The sequence below is a fragment of the Armigeres subalbatus genome, chromosome 3 (assembly GCF_024139115.2).
Source record: "Armigeres subalbatus isolate Guangzhou_Male chromosome 3, GZ_Asu_2, whole genome shotgun sequence".
Taxonomy (NCBI): Eukaryota; Metazoa; Arthropoda; class Insecta; order Diptera; family Culicidae; genus Armigeres; species Armigeres subalbatus.
In genome coordinates, this window is record NC_085141.1 from 31241923 (window position 1) to 31261534 (window position 19612).

At 40.1% G+C, this 19612-nt stretch overlaps 2 protein-coding genes and 1 long non-coding RNA gene across 8 annotated transcripts in view; 1 reads left to right on the forward strand and 2 right to left on the reverse strand.

The window, feature by feature from the left end:
• Positions 1–276: 276 nt before the first annotated feature.
• The window catches only part of LOC134220390 (serine/threonine-protein phosphatase PP1-beta catalytic subunit), a 235909-nt gene continuing 216573 nt past the window's right edge, over positions 277–19612 (reverse strand). For all 6 annotated transcript variants that reach the window (XM_062699444.1, XM_062699443.1, XM_062699449.1 and 3 more), the window contains 6 exons: positions 8783–8914; positions 8396–8611; positions 8179–8318; positions 796–894; positions 479–718; positions 277–415 (listed from right to left, as the gene is read on the reverse strand). In XM_062699444.1, the coding sequence (XP_062555428.1) occupies positions 299–415; positions 479–718; positions 796–894; positions 8179–8318; positions 8396–8611; positions 8783–8914 (944 nt within the window). In that variant the 3' untranslated portion in view covers positions 277–298. The remainder of the gene's footprint in view (positions 416–478; positions 719–795; positions 895–8178; positions 8319–8395; positions 8612–8782; positions 8915–19612) is intronic.
• On the forward strand, positions 8927–14355 carry LOC134220391 (NADH-ubiquinone oxidoreductase chain 1-like). Its single transcript, XM_062699450.1, has 2 exons — positions 8927–13795; positions 13873–14355. Exon 1 carries the CDS (start codon positions 11617–11619, stop codon positions 12643–12645), a length of 1029 nt encoding a protein of 342 aa, XP_062555434.1. The 5' UTR covers positions 8927–11616; the 3' UTR covers positions 12646–13795; positions 13873–14355.
• LOC134220669 (uncharacterized) lies at positions 17585–18281 on the reverse strand. The gene is made up of 2 exons (XR_009982001.1): positions 17831–18281; positions 17585–17767 (listed from the first exon to the last, which is right to left on the reverse strand). It is a non-coding gene; the product is annotated as an uncharacterized LOC134220669 (long non-coding RNA).

A 19612-nucleotide genomic window follows, 5' to 3' on the forward strand; every position in this document is an offset into this window, starting at 1 on the left:
TTTCTAGGGCGCTACTACTGCTACTGTTGGAGAGTGAATCGGACAAACCTGTCCCGACGCCGATGGGGACGGCACCCAATGGCGATGAAGATGCTGCTGCTGCTGCGTTTGATGATGTGGATGACGACAGTGATGATGGCGGTGGTGGAGCGGGAAGAATGGTCGGATCAGGCGTACCTGAAGATGCTGTGGACGAGGATGATGATGATTTCTGTTTCCTGCTGCTTCCGCCGCCACCACCACCACCGCCGCCGCCGCGCCGTCGGGTCAGATAGCGATTCAGAAGAGAGAGAAATTATTATTTTCGTTTGCTCGGTGGCAGCGGTTGATTCTGGTTCCGCTGCGGCGTCTGTGGTCGCTGGGCGTTCGTGCCCGAGTACTGGTACTTGGCTTTCTTCTCCGATGGTTTCAATATCTACGGATAAAAATCAGTTTATTAAATTTGAATCATTCAATCAAACTAAATACAACAACCAACCTGAAATGAACACATAAGATTTTCGTCGACTGACATCATACCACCGGCGTTGTCGAATTCCCCGCAGTAGTTGGGTGCAGAGAAGAGCGTTACTAGCGATCGCTTGGCGAAGAACTCGTAACCATCCTCGACGACCTGATGCGCCCGACAGATCAGGTCCAGATCGTGCATACTCAGGAATTTGGAAACCACGTCGACGCCGAAGGTGAAGCTTACACCGCGATCATTTTCGCCCCAGCCCTGTGACCGCAAGAAATAACAATTTAATCGTCAGAAATGTTTACAATTGAGGTTTTTGGGATGAGAAAATATTTTACCTTCACATCCTTATCTGGATCACTCCACAGCAGATCACATAGCAGTCCAGTGTCCGGAACGTCGGTTGGCCTCATGATTCTTCTGATCTGTTCCATGTGCTGCAAATGAAATGCGGAAAAGGATTGTTGAAAAATGTGCATTTGAATTTAAAACAAGCTAAATATTATCGAATTAAGGATAATATAGATCAACAATCAAAAGAGGTGCGGAGGTCATTATCATTACCAGCCCCTGATGCTGGCTGAAACACGTACAATTTTTTCTTCTGCAAACCTGGAGCGTTTATTCTCCAACAACGTTATTAATATTTTATCAGACTAAGGCCGGAGTGGCCTGTGCTGCACATAAAACTCTTCTCCATTCAGCTCGGTCCATGGCTGCACTTCGCCAACCACGCAGTCTGCGGAGGGTCCGCAAATCGTCCTCCACCTGATCGATCCACCTTGCCCGCTGTGCACCTCGCCTTCTTGTTCCCGTCGGATCGTCGAACCATTTTCACCGGGTTACTGTCCGACATTCTGGCTACGTGCCCGGCCCACCGCAGCGGTCCGATTTTCGCGGTGTGAACGATGGATGGTTCTCCCAACAGCTGATGCAACTCGTGGTTCATTCGCCTTCTCCACGTACCGTCCGCCATCTGCACCCCACCATAGATGGTACGCAGCAGTTTCCTTTCGAAAACTCCAAGTGCGCGTTGGTCCTCCACGAGCATCGTCCAGGTCTCGTGTCCGTAGAGGAATACCGGTCTAATGAGCGTTTTGTAGATTGTCAGTTTGGTACGGCGGCGAGCTCTATTCGATTGGAGCGTCTTGCGGAGTCCAAAGTATGTACGATTTCCAGCCACTGTGCGTCTCCGAATTTCTCTGCTGGTATCATTTTCGGCAGTCACCAGTGAGCCCAAGTACACAAATTCTTCTACCACCTCGATTTCGTCACCACCGATGCAAACTCGCGGTGGGTGGCTTACATTGTCCTCTCTTGAGCCTCTTCCTATCATGTACTTTGTCTTCGACGTGTTGATGACTAGTCCAATCCGTTTAGCTTCGCTTTTCAGTCTGATGTAGGCTTCTTTCATCCTCTCAAAGCTATGTGCCATAATAAAGCTACGTGCCATAATATCTATGTCTCCAAAGCGATGTTGAATAGCAAACACGAAATACCATCACCTTGCCGTAACCCTCTGCGCGTTTCAAAGGGACTCGAGAACTCCCCTGAAACTCAAACTACGCACACCACCCGATCCATCGTCGCCTTGATCAACCTTATCAGGTTATCCGGAAATCCGTTTTCGTGCATTAGCTGCCATAGCTGATCCCGATCGATTGTATCATATGCGGCTTTGCTGCATTCTTCTCCTCTTCTCCCCCACTAACTGCTCACATTCGCCGTAATACCAGTCGTTACTCTGATCTGGAGGCACCATGCCAAGTGCAGCGGCTACGATGCTACTAGTGGCGGATCAAATATCTCTCCAGCCATCTTCAAGAGAAACTGCGCCTAGCTGCTCTTCCGTTGGGAGTGCCACTTCAAGCTGCTGTGCGTAGTCTTGGGTTAGTCTACGAAGAAGGCGGGGTTGAAAAAATCATTTTCAGTACAAATCGTAAACAAACCCGCTGGCTCTCTCATACTAAAAGCCATTGGGTGAATTGTGAATTTGGCAGATTGGAACACCTAGTGGTGTATTCATCTTGGCTTCGATAAAGAAATAATAGAAGTTGACAGAAATGTAACCTGGTAGCAGGTTAAAGCAACCTGGAATACCCCTGGGGGTACCTTCGCTGGCTCGAAAAAAAAAAATCATAATGGCGGACGAATTACAATTCCAATCAAAATTGATTGATAAAGTTTTGATGATTGTGTATTTTTTTTTTATTTCAAAACTGTTGTTTTGTACATAATATGCATGGCAATTAGTAAATCCAATAGAATCCTGCCCTCCACAACTAGCACAGACTTCTTCCAAGCAGCTCGAAGGCCTCATTAGAAGAGGCTCGGAGGACTCCTTTTAAGTAGTTCATAAGCCTTCTTTCAAGAGGCCTGGAAGCCTCCTTTCAAGAGGCCTGAAAGCCTCCTTTCAAGAGGCCTGAAAGCCTCCTTTCAAGAGGCCTGGAAGCCTCCTTTCAAGAGGCCTGTAAGCCTCCTTTCAAGAGGCCTGGAAGCCTCCTTTCAAGAGGCCTGGAAGCCTCCTTTCAAGAGGCCTGGAAGCCTCCTTTCAAGAGGCCTGGAAGCCTCCTTTCAAGAGGCCTGGAAGCCTCCTTTCAAGAGGCCTGGAAGCCTCCTTTCAAGAGGCCTGGAAGCCTCCTTTCAAGAGGCCTAGAAGCCTCCTTTCAAGAGGCCTGGAAGCCTTCTTTCAAGAGGTCTGGAAGCCTCCTTTCAAGAGGCCTGGAAGCCTCCTTTTAAGAGGCCTGGAAGCCTCCCTTTAATAGGCCTTCTTCTTCTTATTGGCATTACATCCCCACACTGGGACAGAGCCGCCTCGCAGCTTAGTGTTCATTAAGCACTTCCACAGTTGTTAACTGCGAGGTTTCTAAGCCAAGTTACCATTTTCGCATTCGTATATCATGAGGCCAACACGATGATACTTTTATGCCCAGGGAAGTCGAGACAATTTCCAATCCGAAAATAGCCTAGACCTGCATCGGGAATCGAACCCATCCACCCTCAGCATGGTCTTGCTTTGTAGCCGCGCGTCTTACCGCACGGCCAAGGAGGGCCTGGAAGCCTCTTTTCAAAAGTCCTGGAAGCCTCCTCTCAAGAGGCTCGGAAGCCTGCTTTCAAGAGGCTCAAAAGCCTCCTTTTAAGAGGCGCGGAAGCCACCTTTCAAGAGGCTCGGAAGCCTTTTTTCAAGAGGCTCGGAAGCCTCCTTTCAAGAGGCTCGGAAGCCTCTTTTCAAGAGGTTAGAAAGCCTCCTTTCAAGAGGCTCGAAAACCTCCTTTCAAGAGGCTCGAAAGCCTCATTCCAAGCGGTTCGGAAGCCTACTTTGAAAACGCTTGGAAGCCTCTCTTTATGGGGTAGAAGCCTTCTTTCGGGAAGCTCGGAACCCTCGCTCCAAGGGGCTCGGAATTATTTTTTCAAGAGGCTTGGAAGCATACCTTAAAGCAGCTCAGAGGCTTCTTTTCAAGATGCTCGGACGCCTCCTTTTAAGTGGCTCGAAAGCCGCCTTTCAAGAGACTCGGAAGCCTATCTTCAAGAGGCTTGGAAGGTTCTCTCGGAAGAGGCGCGGAATCCTACTTCCAAAAGACTCGGAAGCTTCCTTTCAATATGCTCGGAAGCCTTCAATAGTCAAAACAGTACCTACAGTCAGTCCCTCGATGTAAGAACTTAATTTTAATTGAGAAGATTAAAAAAATGAAAATTTCAGAAAAATTTATGGAGAGCCATACATTCCGTTAGTTTTCAGGTCTATTTTTCATATACTTGAAAAGTAACGATTATTTTTATTTACAGCAAAAAATCATAGGGGGTACCTCAATTAATGCATAAGTTCGAAGGGGTACCCCTCAAGAAAAAGGTTGAGAGCCGCTGTTCTAGATAATCACTATATAAAAATAAGGCAAGCACTTGATCAGTTTGACCAGGTTCAAAAGAGCTGTTTCCAAGAGTCCTTAAGCTATGACTATGTTGAACAAATCGAGAAGCTTGCGGCGGGTTTATCGAATAGTTCAAAGTTTCACATTTTGCGTTACCATATAGCCGAATTTTGCACATTCGCCGGAAGAGGACTAAGTAAGTACAACGAACAAGCAAGTGAAACCGTGCATTTCGATTTCCAGACGTCGTTGAATCGAGTCAAGACTCCTGAAAATTCTGAATCAAACGAACGCCAGCTACTTCGTGCTGTGATTATGTACAATAGCGAACATCGTTGATTATTTTAATTTTTCTTGGATATTTTTACTTTTGGCTACCACTTGAACTCATTAAATTTATTCTAGTACAAAATATATCTATTTCATTTTGTAGTTATAGTATTATTTTTATAAATATTCATGCCAAACACATGAGAGGAAAACATGTGAATGATGAACACATAGTCTTTCATTATACATATTACAGCCAATCAAAAAAAAAATAATGCTCTAGACCCCCCGATAGAACATTTTAATTTTATCATGAGATAAAAGAGGAGAGTGTAAGCAACCGATTTATTGAAAATAATGTTGCTGTACCAGATACACCGTGGTCAGGATCAGAAGTTTTTACAAACAAATCGGGAGTCCAGTTGTAATCGTGCGCTCACCACCTTTGGATGTATCGGATCCATCAGTGACACTGGATAGTGCTAAACAGGGTTGAAAATTTTCGACAGCACTGGATGAAGGTGATGTTTTTTTATATGTTTTTTTTATTTTCTTCCTGCTTTGAAATCAGCCTCACATTCCCGGAGAGGCAGAAAAGTAAACAACAGAACTCACATCACCCACTGCGTCGCGAAGATGAAATTTACCACAGCAAAATGTACACATTCACCCAGCAAATTGAAAAAAATCACCACGCGTTTAAATGGGCCACTCACAGTCATATGGTAAGGCGCGAACTGAGCAGCGTGTCAGAGCGACTTGTGAGTGGCTGAATACGAAATTGAACGGTCGGTGTTGGAAATGATTTTTCGGCTGCACCCAGTCGCACTCACCGCGGCGGCGATGACGGCGACTGCAGATTTTACTGAGATCCATGTTTTTCACTGCATTGACTGTGAAATATTTCTACCCTGGTGCTAAAGCTCCAACGCAGATTTAATTTTCAGTATTCAAGTGGCAGAGTTGTGGAGCTACGTATGATGGATGCAGGAATCGCAGTCCATTACGTGCGAGTGTTTGATGTTCCTCCGGAAGCTAATGATTCGGATTTAGCTACAGTGCTCGGGTCGTTCGGAAAGATTCATCGTCTAATTCGAGAAAAATTTCCAGCGGAACTTGGTTTAGACCATTTAAATACTGGCGTACGAGGAGTATATATGGAGATTGAAAACTGGAGATTCCTCCAGCGTTGAAAATTTCGAATTGGGAAGCAAAGGTATACTACGATGGATTAAAAGAAAAATGCTTTTTATGCCAATTGGAGGGACACCGAAGGAATTCTTGTCCACAGAAGCAACGGAAAATTCATGCTACAACATATGCTGGTGTGGTTGAGTCGGGAACAGCAGTGCTGCCGCAGGAAATAGACATCGAGGAAGACGTAATTGAAATAGCGGAGGAAGAAAATTTGCAATATGAAACTGACACGGAGCTAGCAGCACAAGTAGAACAGGACAAAATGGTAACAAAATTTCCAGTAGAAGTAGAAGATGCGGAAGAGCATCGTTTGAAGGAGATTGACGAAGCTGCAGAACAACTAGGGTTGGAGAACTTCAGGGAAAATATTTCAAAACTTTCGGATATGATCGACGCACTGCCAAAAAAAGGACAAAGCAAGCCAAAGACGGGCGCAGTTCGCAACATCAAGCTCTATGGAGCTACAGCTGAAGAAAACAGCTCGTAAAAGCTCTAAATAATGTTTTATAACTATAATTAGTTTCTAAGATTTCGGCTCTGTAATGCCTAATGGCGCCTCGAGCCTATAAAATAAACAAAACTAAAAAAAAAAATCGGGAGTACCTCAAGGCAGTAACCTGGGCCCTCTACTGATCTTGATCAACATTAGCGATGTATCCCGCTGTATTTGAAACGCATTTATCTCCACACCGATGTTTTTGAACGTTACACAGATTAACAGTCATCAGATAAGCAGAAACGTTCGCTCTACACCGATAGAATTGTCTAAATTCCGCTTTTTCGGCGCTCCGGCATTATACTTGTTTGTGTCCGCGAATCGAGTATTGTGGTGTGCAAATTTTGAGTCGATGTTATATGTTGAAATGTTGATCAAATAAATGAATGAACGTCATTTGGTAAATGGACCATGAGTTGGCAGTCGGCAGTGAACACCTCTTTGAAGCTTTATCCAAGAAGTAAATGCAGATGCCATGACCGGTACTAATGTACAAAATGTGGTTTGTACTGAATTCGGCCTATACAAAGACAGTAAGAGGTCAGGTATTTCACCCATAACCCGATCAAGAATGCATAACAAAATTATAACAAGGGGAGTAATTTGTTTCAGAAAAATATTGTAACCAAATGTGTTATAAATTTTGCTGGTTAGTTGTTAAAATAACAAAAATTATATCAAAAATACCTCTAGCCGTAACATAATTAAAACAGAGGTTGATACTTTCATATCGACATTATACCAAACGTTGATATAATTTTTCTGTACAAAAATCTACTTTCAAGGTAATTGTCTACATCACGGATAGAAATCTGGTACGCTACCATCCATAATGTAGGCAATTAACTTTGTTCCAGCTATGTATTAATATCGAGCGGGTTCAAGTTATACTGAAGGTGATTACCTCCGATTTTTTCCAATGTCTACAAAAAATGTAGGCAATTATTTTGTGAAAATATTCATAACTAATGTTGTTATAATTTTGATATGAAATAAAACTGGCCGAAGACATATTTTTAGCGAATTATCTAATTATAACACACGTTGTTTTAAATAACAACAATTGATAGAATTGAGTTATAATTTTGTTATGCATTCCTGATCGGGAATATAGAATAGATTAATCCTGCCTGGGATGTCCAGCTAACCTAGCTTGCAACATAAGGCGTAGGCAGTGGCGTCTCGTAACCTCACTTTTTACCTGTTCAACGACACAAAAATTGAAAGTTTTGATATTTTGACATCCCGAATAGGAAATAAAATAATCAGAGTCGATTAAGCTTATCGAAGACTACTTATGTCATACATTTACGCGTAGAAATTTCTCAAATTTGAATTTGTTGAACAGGTAGATTGAGGTTAAGGAATCGCCACTGGGCGTAGGATTTCCAATCTGGACATGACGAGTTGAAAGTCAGACCATGTTTCAATTGAAATGTATTATTATTTTAAAATTCTACTAAAAATTTAAAAATAGGGACAGCCCCTTTGAGCAAATTCAATTTGCAAATTGTTCTTTATGAAGTACAACACCTCTTTATCTTTTGAAGTAACATAATAAATCTTAGTACTGGATGGCACAAGTGGTAGTTGGATTGTAAAGCCATTGGAAAATACGGTAGATAGTAGTTGTAGGCGTTACTAATCCATAAAAAAAATTAAGTCCACAAGCAAGAGATACAAGTAGCTGTCCTCCATTTTTAGTCGACCCTATTCCGCGTTCAAATCTATTATGATTCTAGTTCTAACAAGGTAGGTAAATAGAAGATATGTCTGTCACTTCGTCTACTTCTAATGCTGCTAAAGAAATCCCCAGAAAACTACTTCCCACATTTTTGCAAATCTCCAATTCGACTAAGTAATATAGCTAAAACTGTAATATGACTCACATTCAAATCCGGACTCAGCCCACCGTGACAGCAGAAGATCTTTTCGTCAATAATGGCCGCAATCGGTAAGCAGTTGAAACAGTCAGTGAAGGTTTTCCACAGTTTGACGTTGTACCTCCGTTTGCATTCGTCGTAAAATCCTAGTGATGGGAACGCGAGAAAAACGCGAAAATCAATTAGCGAGGCGATGATGATACACTTAAGCTTGGATGCTCACCGTATATCCTATTAATACTGGCACACTCATGATTGCCCCGCAGCAGGAAAAAGTTCTCTGGGTATTTGATTTTGTAGGCCAGCAGCAGGCAAATCGTCTCCAGCGACTGTTTGCCTCGGTCCACGTAGTCGCCCAGGAACAGGTAGTTGGCCTCGGGGGGGAATCCGCCGTATTCGAACAGTCGTAGGAGATCTGTGTACTGTCCGTGGATGTCACCTGAAAGGCAGAGTGACACAAAGAGAGGATTAGCGACAATCCGGTAAGACGGAAATGGCAACAAATAGCTGTACGATTTCTTGCAGCATTATGGGCGATTTTGGGTGGCAATATTCGGTTGGCGTCCTCCCATTTTGGAGTAAACGAGCTGTGAAAATGAAGAAGACTTACCACAAATTTTTAGTGGGGCTTCCAGTTCGAGAAGGATGGGTTGCTGCAGGAAAATTTCTCGCGACTTTAGGCACAGTCCGCGAATTTCATCTTCTGACATGGGTACCGCCTTGCCCGGTCGACATCCTCGCACTACAAATAGAAAAAACAGATCGTTAGTTGGAATACGTTGCATGGAATGAACAAAATGAGCTTAATTGATTTCTTTTTAACTAGTTAATATATAAAAGTTGTGGTGGTCTTATTGAGGACATTGATATCGCTTATGACTTCAGTCATACATAGCATGTAGTGGAACTTCCCAGGCTTACTCCAGACACTTCTTCTTCTTCTTATTGGCATTACATCCCCACAGTGGGACAGAGCCGCCTCGCAGCTTAGTGTTCATTAAGCATTTCCACAGTTATTAACTGCGAGGTTTCTAAGCCAAGCTACCATTTTTGCATTCGTATATCATGAGGCTAACACGATGATACTTTTATGCCCAGGGAAGTCGAGACAATTTCCAATCCGAAAATTGTCTAGACCGGCACCGGGAATCGAACCCAGCCACCCTCAGCATGGTCTTGCTTTGTAGCCGCGCGTCTTACCGCACGGCTCCAGACACAAAACGTTCAAAAATCTTGTCACAATATTGTACGAAAAAAATAAACCCTAACACAATGTTTCATGATAAGAAATTATTTTTTGCTTTTCAATGATTTTTTTATCTTATTATAAGACGAGTTAGTACTTAATAACACCACTGATTCGACTATGTGTCTATTTTTGGAATCTCGGGTACATTCAGTAAATGCCAAGTTGTGAAGGTCGGCGGAGGTCGAAAGAAAGTGGTTACCTCCAATACATTTTTCAAATCAATAACCTTCCATATAATGTACATATTCACATCGGAGTTTTTCAGAACAGTATTTTAAGGAAGAAAATATTTAGTCCGCTGGGTGTATGGGGATGCCTTATAGTGCGATGGTGGTAGAAGTTGGTTCCCCGTGCCAACTGTGACCAGTTCAAGCAATGTATCGATGGCAACATATATGACGGGTGTCAGGCCATTTGGCCGAATGCCGTTTGGCCGAACGCCATTTGTCGTTTGGCCGAATGCCGTTTGCTGGATTAGTTTAAAAAATTACCTCGAATTACGAGTAATGAAGAGTGAGTAGTGAGAAGTGGAAAATGAATAGTTGAAAGTCAGTAGTAAGAAATGAAAAGTGAGAAGAGAAAAGTGAACTGAGAACTTCTTTGTTCTTCCTTCTTCTTTTTTCTTTCTTCTTTTTTCCTTCTTTCTTTTTTCTTTTTCCATTTTCCTTCTGCTTTTTTCCTCCCTCCTTCTTCCTTTTTCCTTTTCGTTCTTACTGCTTCCTTCTTCTTTCTTCCTTCGTCCTTCTGCTTTCTCCTTCCTTCTTCATTCTGCTTTATTCCTCCCTTCCTTGCTTCTTCATTCTACCTACTTCTTTCTTCTTTCTACCTTTTTCCTACTTCCTTCTTAATCCTTTTTTCTTCTTTCTTCCTTCTTACTTCTGCTTTCTTCCTCCTTCCTTTTTCCTACTTCCTTCTCACTACTTTTTCCTCCTTCCTTATTCCTTTCTCCTTCTTCCTTATACTTTTTTTTTCTTTTTCTTTCTTCCTTCTTTTTTCTTATATTCTTCTTCCAACCTTATTCCATCTTCGTTCTTCCTTCTGCTTTCTTCTTCAATCCTCCTTCCTAATTGCTTCTTCCTTTTTCCTTCTTCATTCTTCCTACTTCCTTCTGCTTTCTACGTGAGAAGAGAAAAGTGAACTGAGAACTTTTTTCTTCTTCCTTTTTCCTCTTCATTCTTCCTGCTTCCTTCTTCTTTCTTCCTTCTTCCTTCTTCCTTTTTTCTTCCTTCTTACTTCTGCTTTCTTCCTCTTTCCTTCTTCTCTATTCCTTCCTTCTTCTTTCTACCTTTTTTCTATTTCCTACTTCCTTCTTACTTCTTATTTCTTCTTTCTTCTTTTTTTCCTTTTGCTTTCTTTCTCCTTCCTTTTTTCTACTTCCTTCTTATTCCTTTTTTTCTTTCTTCCTCCTTCCTTTTTCTTTATTCCTTCTTCCTTTTTTTCTTTTTTCTTCTTCCTCCTTCCTTCTTCCTTTTCTTTCTTCCATTCTTTCTCCAACCATATTCCCTCTTCTTTCTTCCTTCTGCTTTCTTCTTTCATCCTTCTTCCTAATTCATTCTCCGTTTTTCCTTCTTCATTCTTACTACTTCCTTCTGCTTTCTTCCTTCTGCCTTCTTCCTTATTCCTTCTTTTCTTTTTACTTCCTTCTTCATTCTTCCTCCTTCCTTCTGCTTTCTTCCTTCTCCTTTTTCCTTCTTCATTCTTCCTACTTTCTTTTTTTCTTCCTACCTTCTTCCTGCTTCCTATTTAATTCTTCCTTCTCACTTCTTTCTTACTCTTTCTTCCTTTTTCCTTCTGCCTTCTTCCTCGTTTCTTATTCCTTTTTGCCTTTCTCGTACAACAAGGTGTAATTAGAAGGCTATATATTCACTTCCAAAACGATTTTGTGATAGAAAGTCCGGAGACCCATAGTGTTATATACCAATCGACTCAGCTCGACGAATTGAGATGATGTCTGTCTGTGCGTATTTGTGTGCGTGTGTGTATGTATGTGCGCAAAATAAAACTCACTCATCTTTTAGGCACTTATCTTGATCCGATTTGTTTGCAAGAAATTACATTCGACGGAGAATCCTGTCCCATTGTTTCCTATTGAAAATTGGTCAGATCGGACTATGGGATCAAAAATGATGGCCAAAATACGATTTATATACAAAAAACACGCTAAAAATTTTCATTCATTTTTTTAATTGTATCTAATGTACGAGAAAAGCAACAAACACCGCGAGGTGCATCAATCAGGGTTTTTTTTTTCTTTTCCCTTCTTCTTTTTTTTCTTTTCCTTCTTCCTTTTTTTCCTTCTCCCTTCTTTTTTCTTCCCTTTTTCCTTATTCCTCCTTTTTTCTTCCTTATTCTTTCTTCCTTCTTCTTGCTTCTTCTTTCTTTTTCCCTTTTCATTCTTCCTACTTACTTCTACTTTCTTCCTCCATCCTTATTCTTTCTTACTTCTTTTTTCTTCTTTCTTTCTACTGCCTTCTTCATTCTACCTACTTCCTTCTTCTTTCTACTTTCTTCCTATTTCCTTCTGCTTTTCTTCTTTCTTCCTTTTTCATTCTTCCTACTTCCTTATTCTTCCTACTTCCTTCTTTCTAATTCTTTCTTCCTTTTGCTTTCTTTTTCCATCCTTTTTCCTTATTTCTTTTTCCTTCCTTCTTCTTTCTTCTTTTTTCCTTCTTCTTACTTCCTTCTTCTCTCTACCTTCTTTCTTCTTCATACTTTCTTCTTCTTTATTCCTTCTTCTTTCTTCCATCTGCTTTCTTTCTCCTTCCTTCTTTCAGTTCTTTCTCTTTCCTGTTTCCTTATTTTTTTCTCCCTTTTTCTTTCTACCTTCTTCCTTTTTCCTTCTTCTTCTTTTTCCTTCTTACTTCTTATTTCTTACAAATAACTTCACACTACTCATTTCTTATTTGTTACTTCTTACTTCTTGCTCACACTACACACTACAAACTCTTCTTAGCTCTCATTACTTACTACGAATCTATGACAAAAGGTCGAAAGACATAAGGTCGAAAGGACAAAACGTCGAAAGGGACAGAAGGTCTAAAGGACAAAAGGTCGAAAGGTACAAAAGGTCGAAAAGAACAAAAGGTCGAAAAAGACAAAAGGTCGAAAAGGACAAAATTTCGATCAAGAACAAGTTGATAACATGTTGGGTGTTTGTGCTACTGCATTTAACTTCAAGCAGAAATAATAACACACTCATCTCATTAATCAAAGTTGAACAATGAGCCATTTTCAAAGAAGGAGAAATTACTATGAAACAATATTATGAATGTCTAGATAGGTTTGTTAGAGATAAAGCAGATTGTTGATTTTGGAAATGAATAAAACTTGTATTGCGCGAGGTAGAGTTGTCCTATACAGTTTGTAAACAAAATCCCTTTTATTTATCACTATTTTAAACAATTAAATAAAATGCATTTAATGAGAGCAAATAGTAGATGAATATCAAGGTTTTCTGAATGTCACTTCGATCTGTCAAATCTTTCATTACTCTTTATCTGAGAGAGAAGCCAACTCACTGACGAATCGTTTATTTACTATGTCTTCTTCTTCTTTATTTGTGTAGAAACCGTAGAAACTCAACAAATCATAGTAACATTTCATAACGTCGGAAGCAACATTTTTCACTCCAATAAAAACTTGTTCAAATTGACTGATTTTAATGGTTATGAACTGCATAACGTGGAACAAAACCGATTTCTCATAACACGGGATCATTCACATGGATAATTACGGGTTTAATTCACTCTAACAGATATAAGAAAAGTTGCGAACATAAATCGCCAAATAAATAATTTGGTTACGACCATTTGATGTTGCATCGCAGTGTTTACTTTTTCGGTTCGCAGTGACTGGATCGCGGTGACATTAGGATTTAGGATTAGGATTAGGTTTCTTTCGACCTTTTGTTCTTTCGACCTTTTGTCCCGTTCGACCTTTTGTCTTTCGACATTTTGTCCTTTTCGACCTTTTGTTTTTCGATGTTCTGTCTTTCGACTTTTTGTCCTTTCGACCTTTTAACCCTAACCCACTCACTTCATACACTTATGGCGGTAAGCTCCAACGAGGATAATACGCAAATCTCGTATTATCCTCGTTTGTGCTAAGCTTCAAGTCGTATTATCCTTGATTTTAATCTCGGATTTTTTGTTAATACGCCGATTTCGTGGTATTAAGTTAATACGAGATTTTCTAGAAGAACGCAGCCAAATAGAAACTTCTTCGCACACACACATTGAACGTCTAGCAAAAGTCATTTTACTGTTTGTTTTGTATTTTCATTTGGAATAAATATTCATTTCTTCGTTTGCCGAAATTAAAGACTGTGGAACAATTTGATTAAAAATATATTATAGGTATATGCACAAGCCATAGGTAAGTATCAAAGCTAAAAAGTAAAGTACCGGGTCATTTAAATCATGGTCTCTCCCCTGGATTTTCTATTTTTCCAGTTCATACGGAACAGCATAGAGGAAAATGATTCAGGAACATATTCGGAGCGGAAAATAAGGACTGAAATCTGATCAATTTATCGAGGGTGGTGTGCATTCACAGTTTTCGCATAGAAAAGATCCGCCTCCAGCATGAAGGAATCGAAGCAGTATGCGGTCTAATTGTGCGGATAAACCTACTTGCCTGCCGTTTCCGTCGCCGTTCCGCTGTAATGCGTGGGGTTCTTAAAGGATAAGTACGATGTTGTAACGATTAAACTCTACTATACTGCCGCTAACCGCAAGTGAGACTTATCTGGATATGGCGTCCATATACAGATAAGGCTGACTTTCGGTTAGCGGCAGTATAATTATGACCTAAACTGTGTTAAAAATAAACATGAATATAAGAAAGTAACTCTGAAAAACATGTTGTGTATCAAACATAAAGAATAAAGAATTCATGGGTCGTAATCTTGCAAACAGGATATATTCTTGAATAAAATTGCGGCAATACGTTGCAGTACCATAGGAAATACTGAGAATACCTCTTGTGATATCGGAAATTTGGTAAGATATATTGAAAGTTACTCGAAGAATACTCAAAAAGTGCCAGAAACATTTGGAATCCTTCTTGGATTTGTTCGAGAGATGCATAGAACTTTTCCGAAAAGGAGGATTTCCAGAAGGAATTAATGGAGGATTTCCAGGAGGAACTCCTGGAGGATTTCCAGAAGGAACTCCTTGAGGAATTCCAGAAGGAACTACTGGAGGATTTGCAGGAGGAACTCCTGGAGGATTTCCAAGAGGAACTCCTGGAGGATTTTCAGGAGGAACTCCTGGAGGATTCCCAGGAGAAACTCCTGGAGGATTGCCAGGAGTAACTCTTGAAGGATTTCCAGGAGGAACTCCTGGAGGTTTTCCGGGTCCTCGAATTTCCTCTGAAATTTTCCAGTATTCCTCCTCTTCTTGCAATTCCTCCAGGAGTTTTTTTTTTGTAATCTTTTAGGAGTACCGCCTGCAAATCCTCCTCGAGTTTTTCCTGTGATTCCTTCTGGAATTCTTCCAGAAGTTACTTTTGAAATTCCTCCAGGAGTTTCCACTAGATTTGCTTTAGGGTTTCCTTCTAGGATTTTTCCAAGCGGTTCTCCTAAGATTCCAGTTTAATTCTTCCAGGACAAATTCCAATAGAAACACTTTAAGGAATCCTAGATAAAAACCAGGGTCTGATTTAGAGGGGGTGAAGCGGCTCTGGGGAGTCCAGGGCCCTTGCAAAATCTTGGATACCAAAACCAACCAGTTTCACCTTTTGCTTAAATAATGTGTATACATTCAGAACCCCCAGAAATACTTTGCCCTCGTGGAAATCCTTTACGAGTTCCTTCTGGAAATCCTCCAGGAGTTCTTCCTCTAGATTCTCCAGAAGCATCTTCTGGAAATCCTCCAGAAGTACCTTTTGGAAATCCTTCTGGAGTTCCTCCTGTTCCTTGAATACCATTTCATAAGAAACTCCTAGAGGAAATGCGGGACGGACTTCTAGAGAAATTTCAGTAACTGGAGAAACAGGTCTTGGCAGCATTACCGGAGGATTTCCTTGAAAAAAATCAAGAGGAACCTCTGAAAGAATTCCAGGAGGAAACCCAAGAGGAAGTTCCACCTGGATTCCCTTCTGGACCACCTCCAGAAGTCTCTTCTAAAATTCATTTATGAGGTCCTCCAGAAGATTCTACAGAAATTAATTGAAATTGCTCTTGGAATTATTCCAGGAGTTCCTTCTAGAATTCTTCCAGAAGTTCCTCCTGGAATTCCTCCAGTAGTTCTTGAAAATCCTCTAGGAGTTACATCTGAAATTTCTCCGGTAGCTGCATCCAAGATTCCTTCAAGAGTTTTTTCTGTAAATCCTTCAATATTTCCTCCTGGAATTCCTCCAGGAGTTGTTTCTCCAAGTCCTCCAGGAGTTCCACCTGGAAAACCTTCCGGAGTTCTACCTTGAAATCCTTCAATATTTTTTTTATTTTATTGCTTCAGGAATTCCTGAAGGAACTTCTAAACGAATTCCAGTAGGAACTACTGACCGAATTCCAGGAGGAATTCCTGGAGGATTTCCAGGAGGAACTTTTGCAGAAATCCCAAGAGAATCTATTGGAAGGAATTCCAGAGGGATCTCTTGGAGGAACTTCTAGAGTAATCTTAGTGGAAATTTCTAAAGGAATCTCAGGAGGAACTTCTTGATTTTTTCCAATTCGTTCAAACAACGGGTATAGACAATTATTAATAACAACATTTCTTAATCTACACCGAAGAGCAACCACAACTAACCGACGCCTGCTTTCTACCCATCTTCCATAGCAAGCAGTCGCATACTACAATCCTCACGCGATTTCCCAGAGGAATCACTAAGGGACTTCTTGAAGGAATTCTTGGCAGGCTTTCGGCAGAGTTTCTTAGAGGATTTCCTGGAGGAATTCACACGGGGTTTCCTAGAGAACACGCCAAAATACTTAATGGAGCAAAAGTTATAGGTATGGGAATTCTATCCTCCGAATTTTTGGAATTCTCCTCTTCAAGGCAATGCGAGACTTGTTCTTCTGTAATTTTCATTCTCTCATAATTCTCGCAATGGTCCTTATTCAGCCTGCTCCTATTATTCTGAAAATTCTTTATGAATATTGGGAATTCTGCATTCAGTATGCTCTTTATTGGAATAGAACAATCCTCCGGATTTATGGAAATTTTACTTTTTCTGAGTGTTGTTCTAACTAAATTCTCCTACTGGGTAATTTGGGATTGCACTCGCGGAAGTCTGGAAATCCACCTTTTAAAATTCAGTCAGATCGCCATCCAAATTCTACTTTCGAATTATTCTTTCCTCTCTCGTAGTTATGGAAATTCCTGCGAGTTTTGCGAGAACTATTCTCTCGGAATTATAGAAATTCTGATTTAGGAGTTCTGAATATTGTCACGCAATTGATGGAATTTTTGTGCTGGAATACTCCTTCCGTATTTCCTATTGGATTTCTGATTTTCTCCTGGAATGCTGAGGATTCTGTTCCTGAAGTTCTGAAAATTTGTTCTCCCGAAATTCTTGAAATTTTTCTTCCGGACGTGTGGGAATTTCGTCTCCAGATTTCTCAAAAATCTTTTCACGGATCTCTATGCATTAATTTTAATTTCAGAAGCCAGGAAAATCTCCTTTAAGAAATCTACTCCCGAAATTCAAAGAAATCGCGTTTTGAACATCTGGGAATTCTTCTAACGGAATTATGAAAATTGTCCTCTCAAAAAGCTATAGGAACTTCCTTCAAAGTTCAATATATTTTTTTGCTGTCAGTTCATTAATTGACTAATACTTCGGTGATTCTAGAAATTAACGAGGAAATTAATCTACTGGCTTAGAAACCTCGCAGTTAATAACTGTGGAAGTGCTTAATGAACACTAAGCTGCGAGTCGGCTCTGTCCCAATGTGGGGATGCAATGCCAATAATAAGAAGAAATTAATCTAGTACAATCTAAGAATTTCTGGAATCAACCTCTTCAAAATGTTGAAATAAAACTTCTGGCAGTTTAAAATATATCTAGAAAATCAACCAGGGTTTCTATATTACAATTGCGATCATTATCCAACAAACTAGAGAAATCTACTTATATAGACGAATACCTATCAAGTTAGATAGAGTCCTTCTCAGATATTTTCCATATACATACCTACTTATAAAATGTATGGGTAATTAATTACAAACTCGAACAATATAACAGGAACTATTTATACCATTAATGTTATTTAGAATATTTATTTTGTATTTCACAATAAACGTTAATAATCATCTTAGCAACTTATTACCGTATTCAACGGTATTTTTCTAGCTCTTTTTCAACACGAAGCGCCGTTGTCTTGTCTCCTATTTATCAATTTTTCTGTAAATGAAGCACATAACATAAAGTATTCTTACGAAATTTAGTCTGATCAGTATTACTTACCATATTTCTCTTTAGATTTCTGTTTAAAACGGTTGAAATCCAAAATTTTGACGATTGGCCAGTCGAACATCCTAGCTTCATCCTCCAGATCATGTTTTCATATAAACTTACTAGATTTATGCACGATTCAGTCCGGCTTGAAAGAACCCTGCGGTTTGACTTGTAATTTCGTTTACAATTCCTGGTTGACCTGGACCTGCTGGGTACATGCATCGAGGCAGAGCGGATGTTTTAAATAGGAAATCCGTATCAAAGTAATTTAAATATTACTAGAGATCGCTATTGATTAAAGTAGTCGAATCTACTGAAAAATCTATTAACAACCGAGACCGAACTGAGTTTTCAGTCAGCTGCTTTCTGTTTTGTTTCGACTTTATCACAACTACATTTACACGCATGTGTATGATACACAAAGTTTGGCTGCGTGCGCAGACTTTATTACTGGTTTGATGCTTACCGTTCGAGGTATTAACTTTAATACTGGATTAAACAAAATCCGTATTAAATCGAGTATTATCCTCGTTGGTGCTTACCGCCATTAATAAGGAAACGTAGTTCAACTATTCGGTCAAACGGTATGCGGCCAAATGACCCTAAACCCAACTACGACAGTTGTTTGAAACGGACGAGGGAAATAAAAGTCAGCTGCGAACCAACGAGGCGACATCCTGTGTCTTTTAGCCACTTAACTTCTTTCGTAAAATTCGCATATTCTTCCCAACATTTTATTTAGATATAATTTAAAAAAAATATATATATAAAAAATCAAGTTTTCAAAAATGATGGGTTACATTTTGAATAGTGAATAGAAAATTATTCAAAAAGTTTGGTCATGTCATAAGATGAGCTATTATACTATCCAATTTAAATCCACCACTTAAGTTTTCAAAATACTTGTCTTCCTTAGATACGTGGGTCGATGTAGGATGTCGGCGCTTCCCTTCTTTGTGAAATAAACACAACAAAAAAATCCGGTGTCATGGCGAAAAACATAATGTGCAGTTTTAGCGTGAAAAGCAACAGCTCGGGGAATTATTTTCCTCTTGCTTTCATGTTCCCACTTTTTATCCCTCACCCCCAAACAAAAGCAAGTTATAAAGAAGAACAAACACTCACTCAACTGATCACTACGAAAAGCTCATAAAAGTGACGACGACTCGAATCAAACACCCACATAAATCATACTCCGGTCGAACTTTCTGTTGTTCCTTTAGCAGTCTGGCATAGACGTGTGAGTTGCACGAACCGGCTACAGAAGAAGAAAATCATTTTGATGACAGTATCAGCAACACCATCGATTGTAGATTGACATCCATAGCATTGACTCAATGAATTGTTTATGATGGATAGCTATTGATTCGTCTTATTGACTAAGATCTATAGACAAATACGTTAGGCGCTACTAATTAGAATAGGTTAGTTGAAGAACAGAAAATTCTACGCAACTTACAATTTACAACAAAGTGATATCCTAGAGCTTTCATCACTACCCCTGGTGACATATCGTGAATAACAAGAGTGAAAATAACCGAAACTTTCCTGATTTCATATTTCGTGATATTTGCAAAACCGGTCCGTTATCAATCGTTGCTGGATGAAAGGTGGAATTCATGCAAATGCGAAGAGAAGGAAGAAGTTATACAAAAAGTCAACGGAAACCCTCCAACGGACTGCTAAAGCAGTGCTAATTGGTTCTGCCGGAAAGGATTTCCACTGAATCCCGCAACTTTGATCGAAAATCAACCCTAACTTGGAAGCAATTATATCTGTAGGACTTTCCGG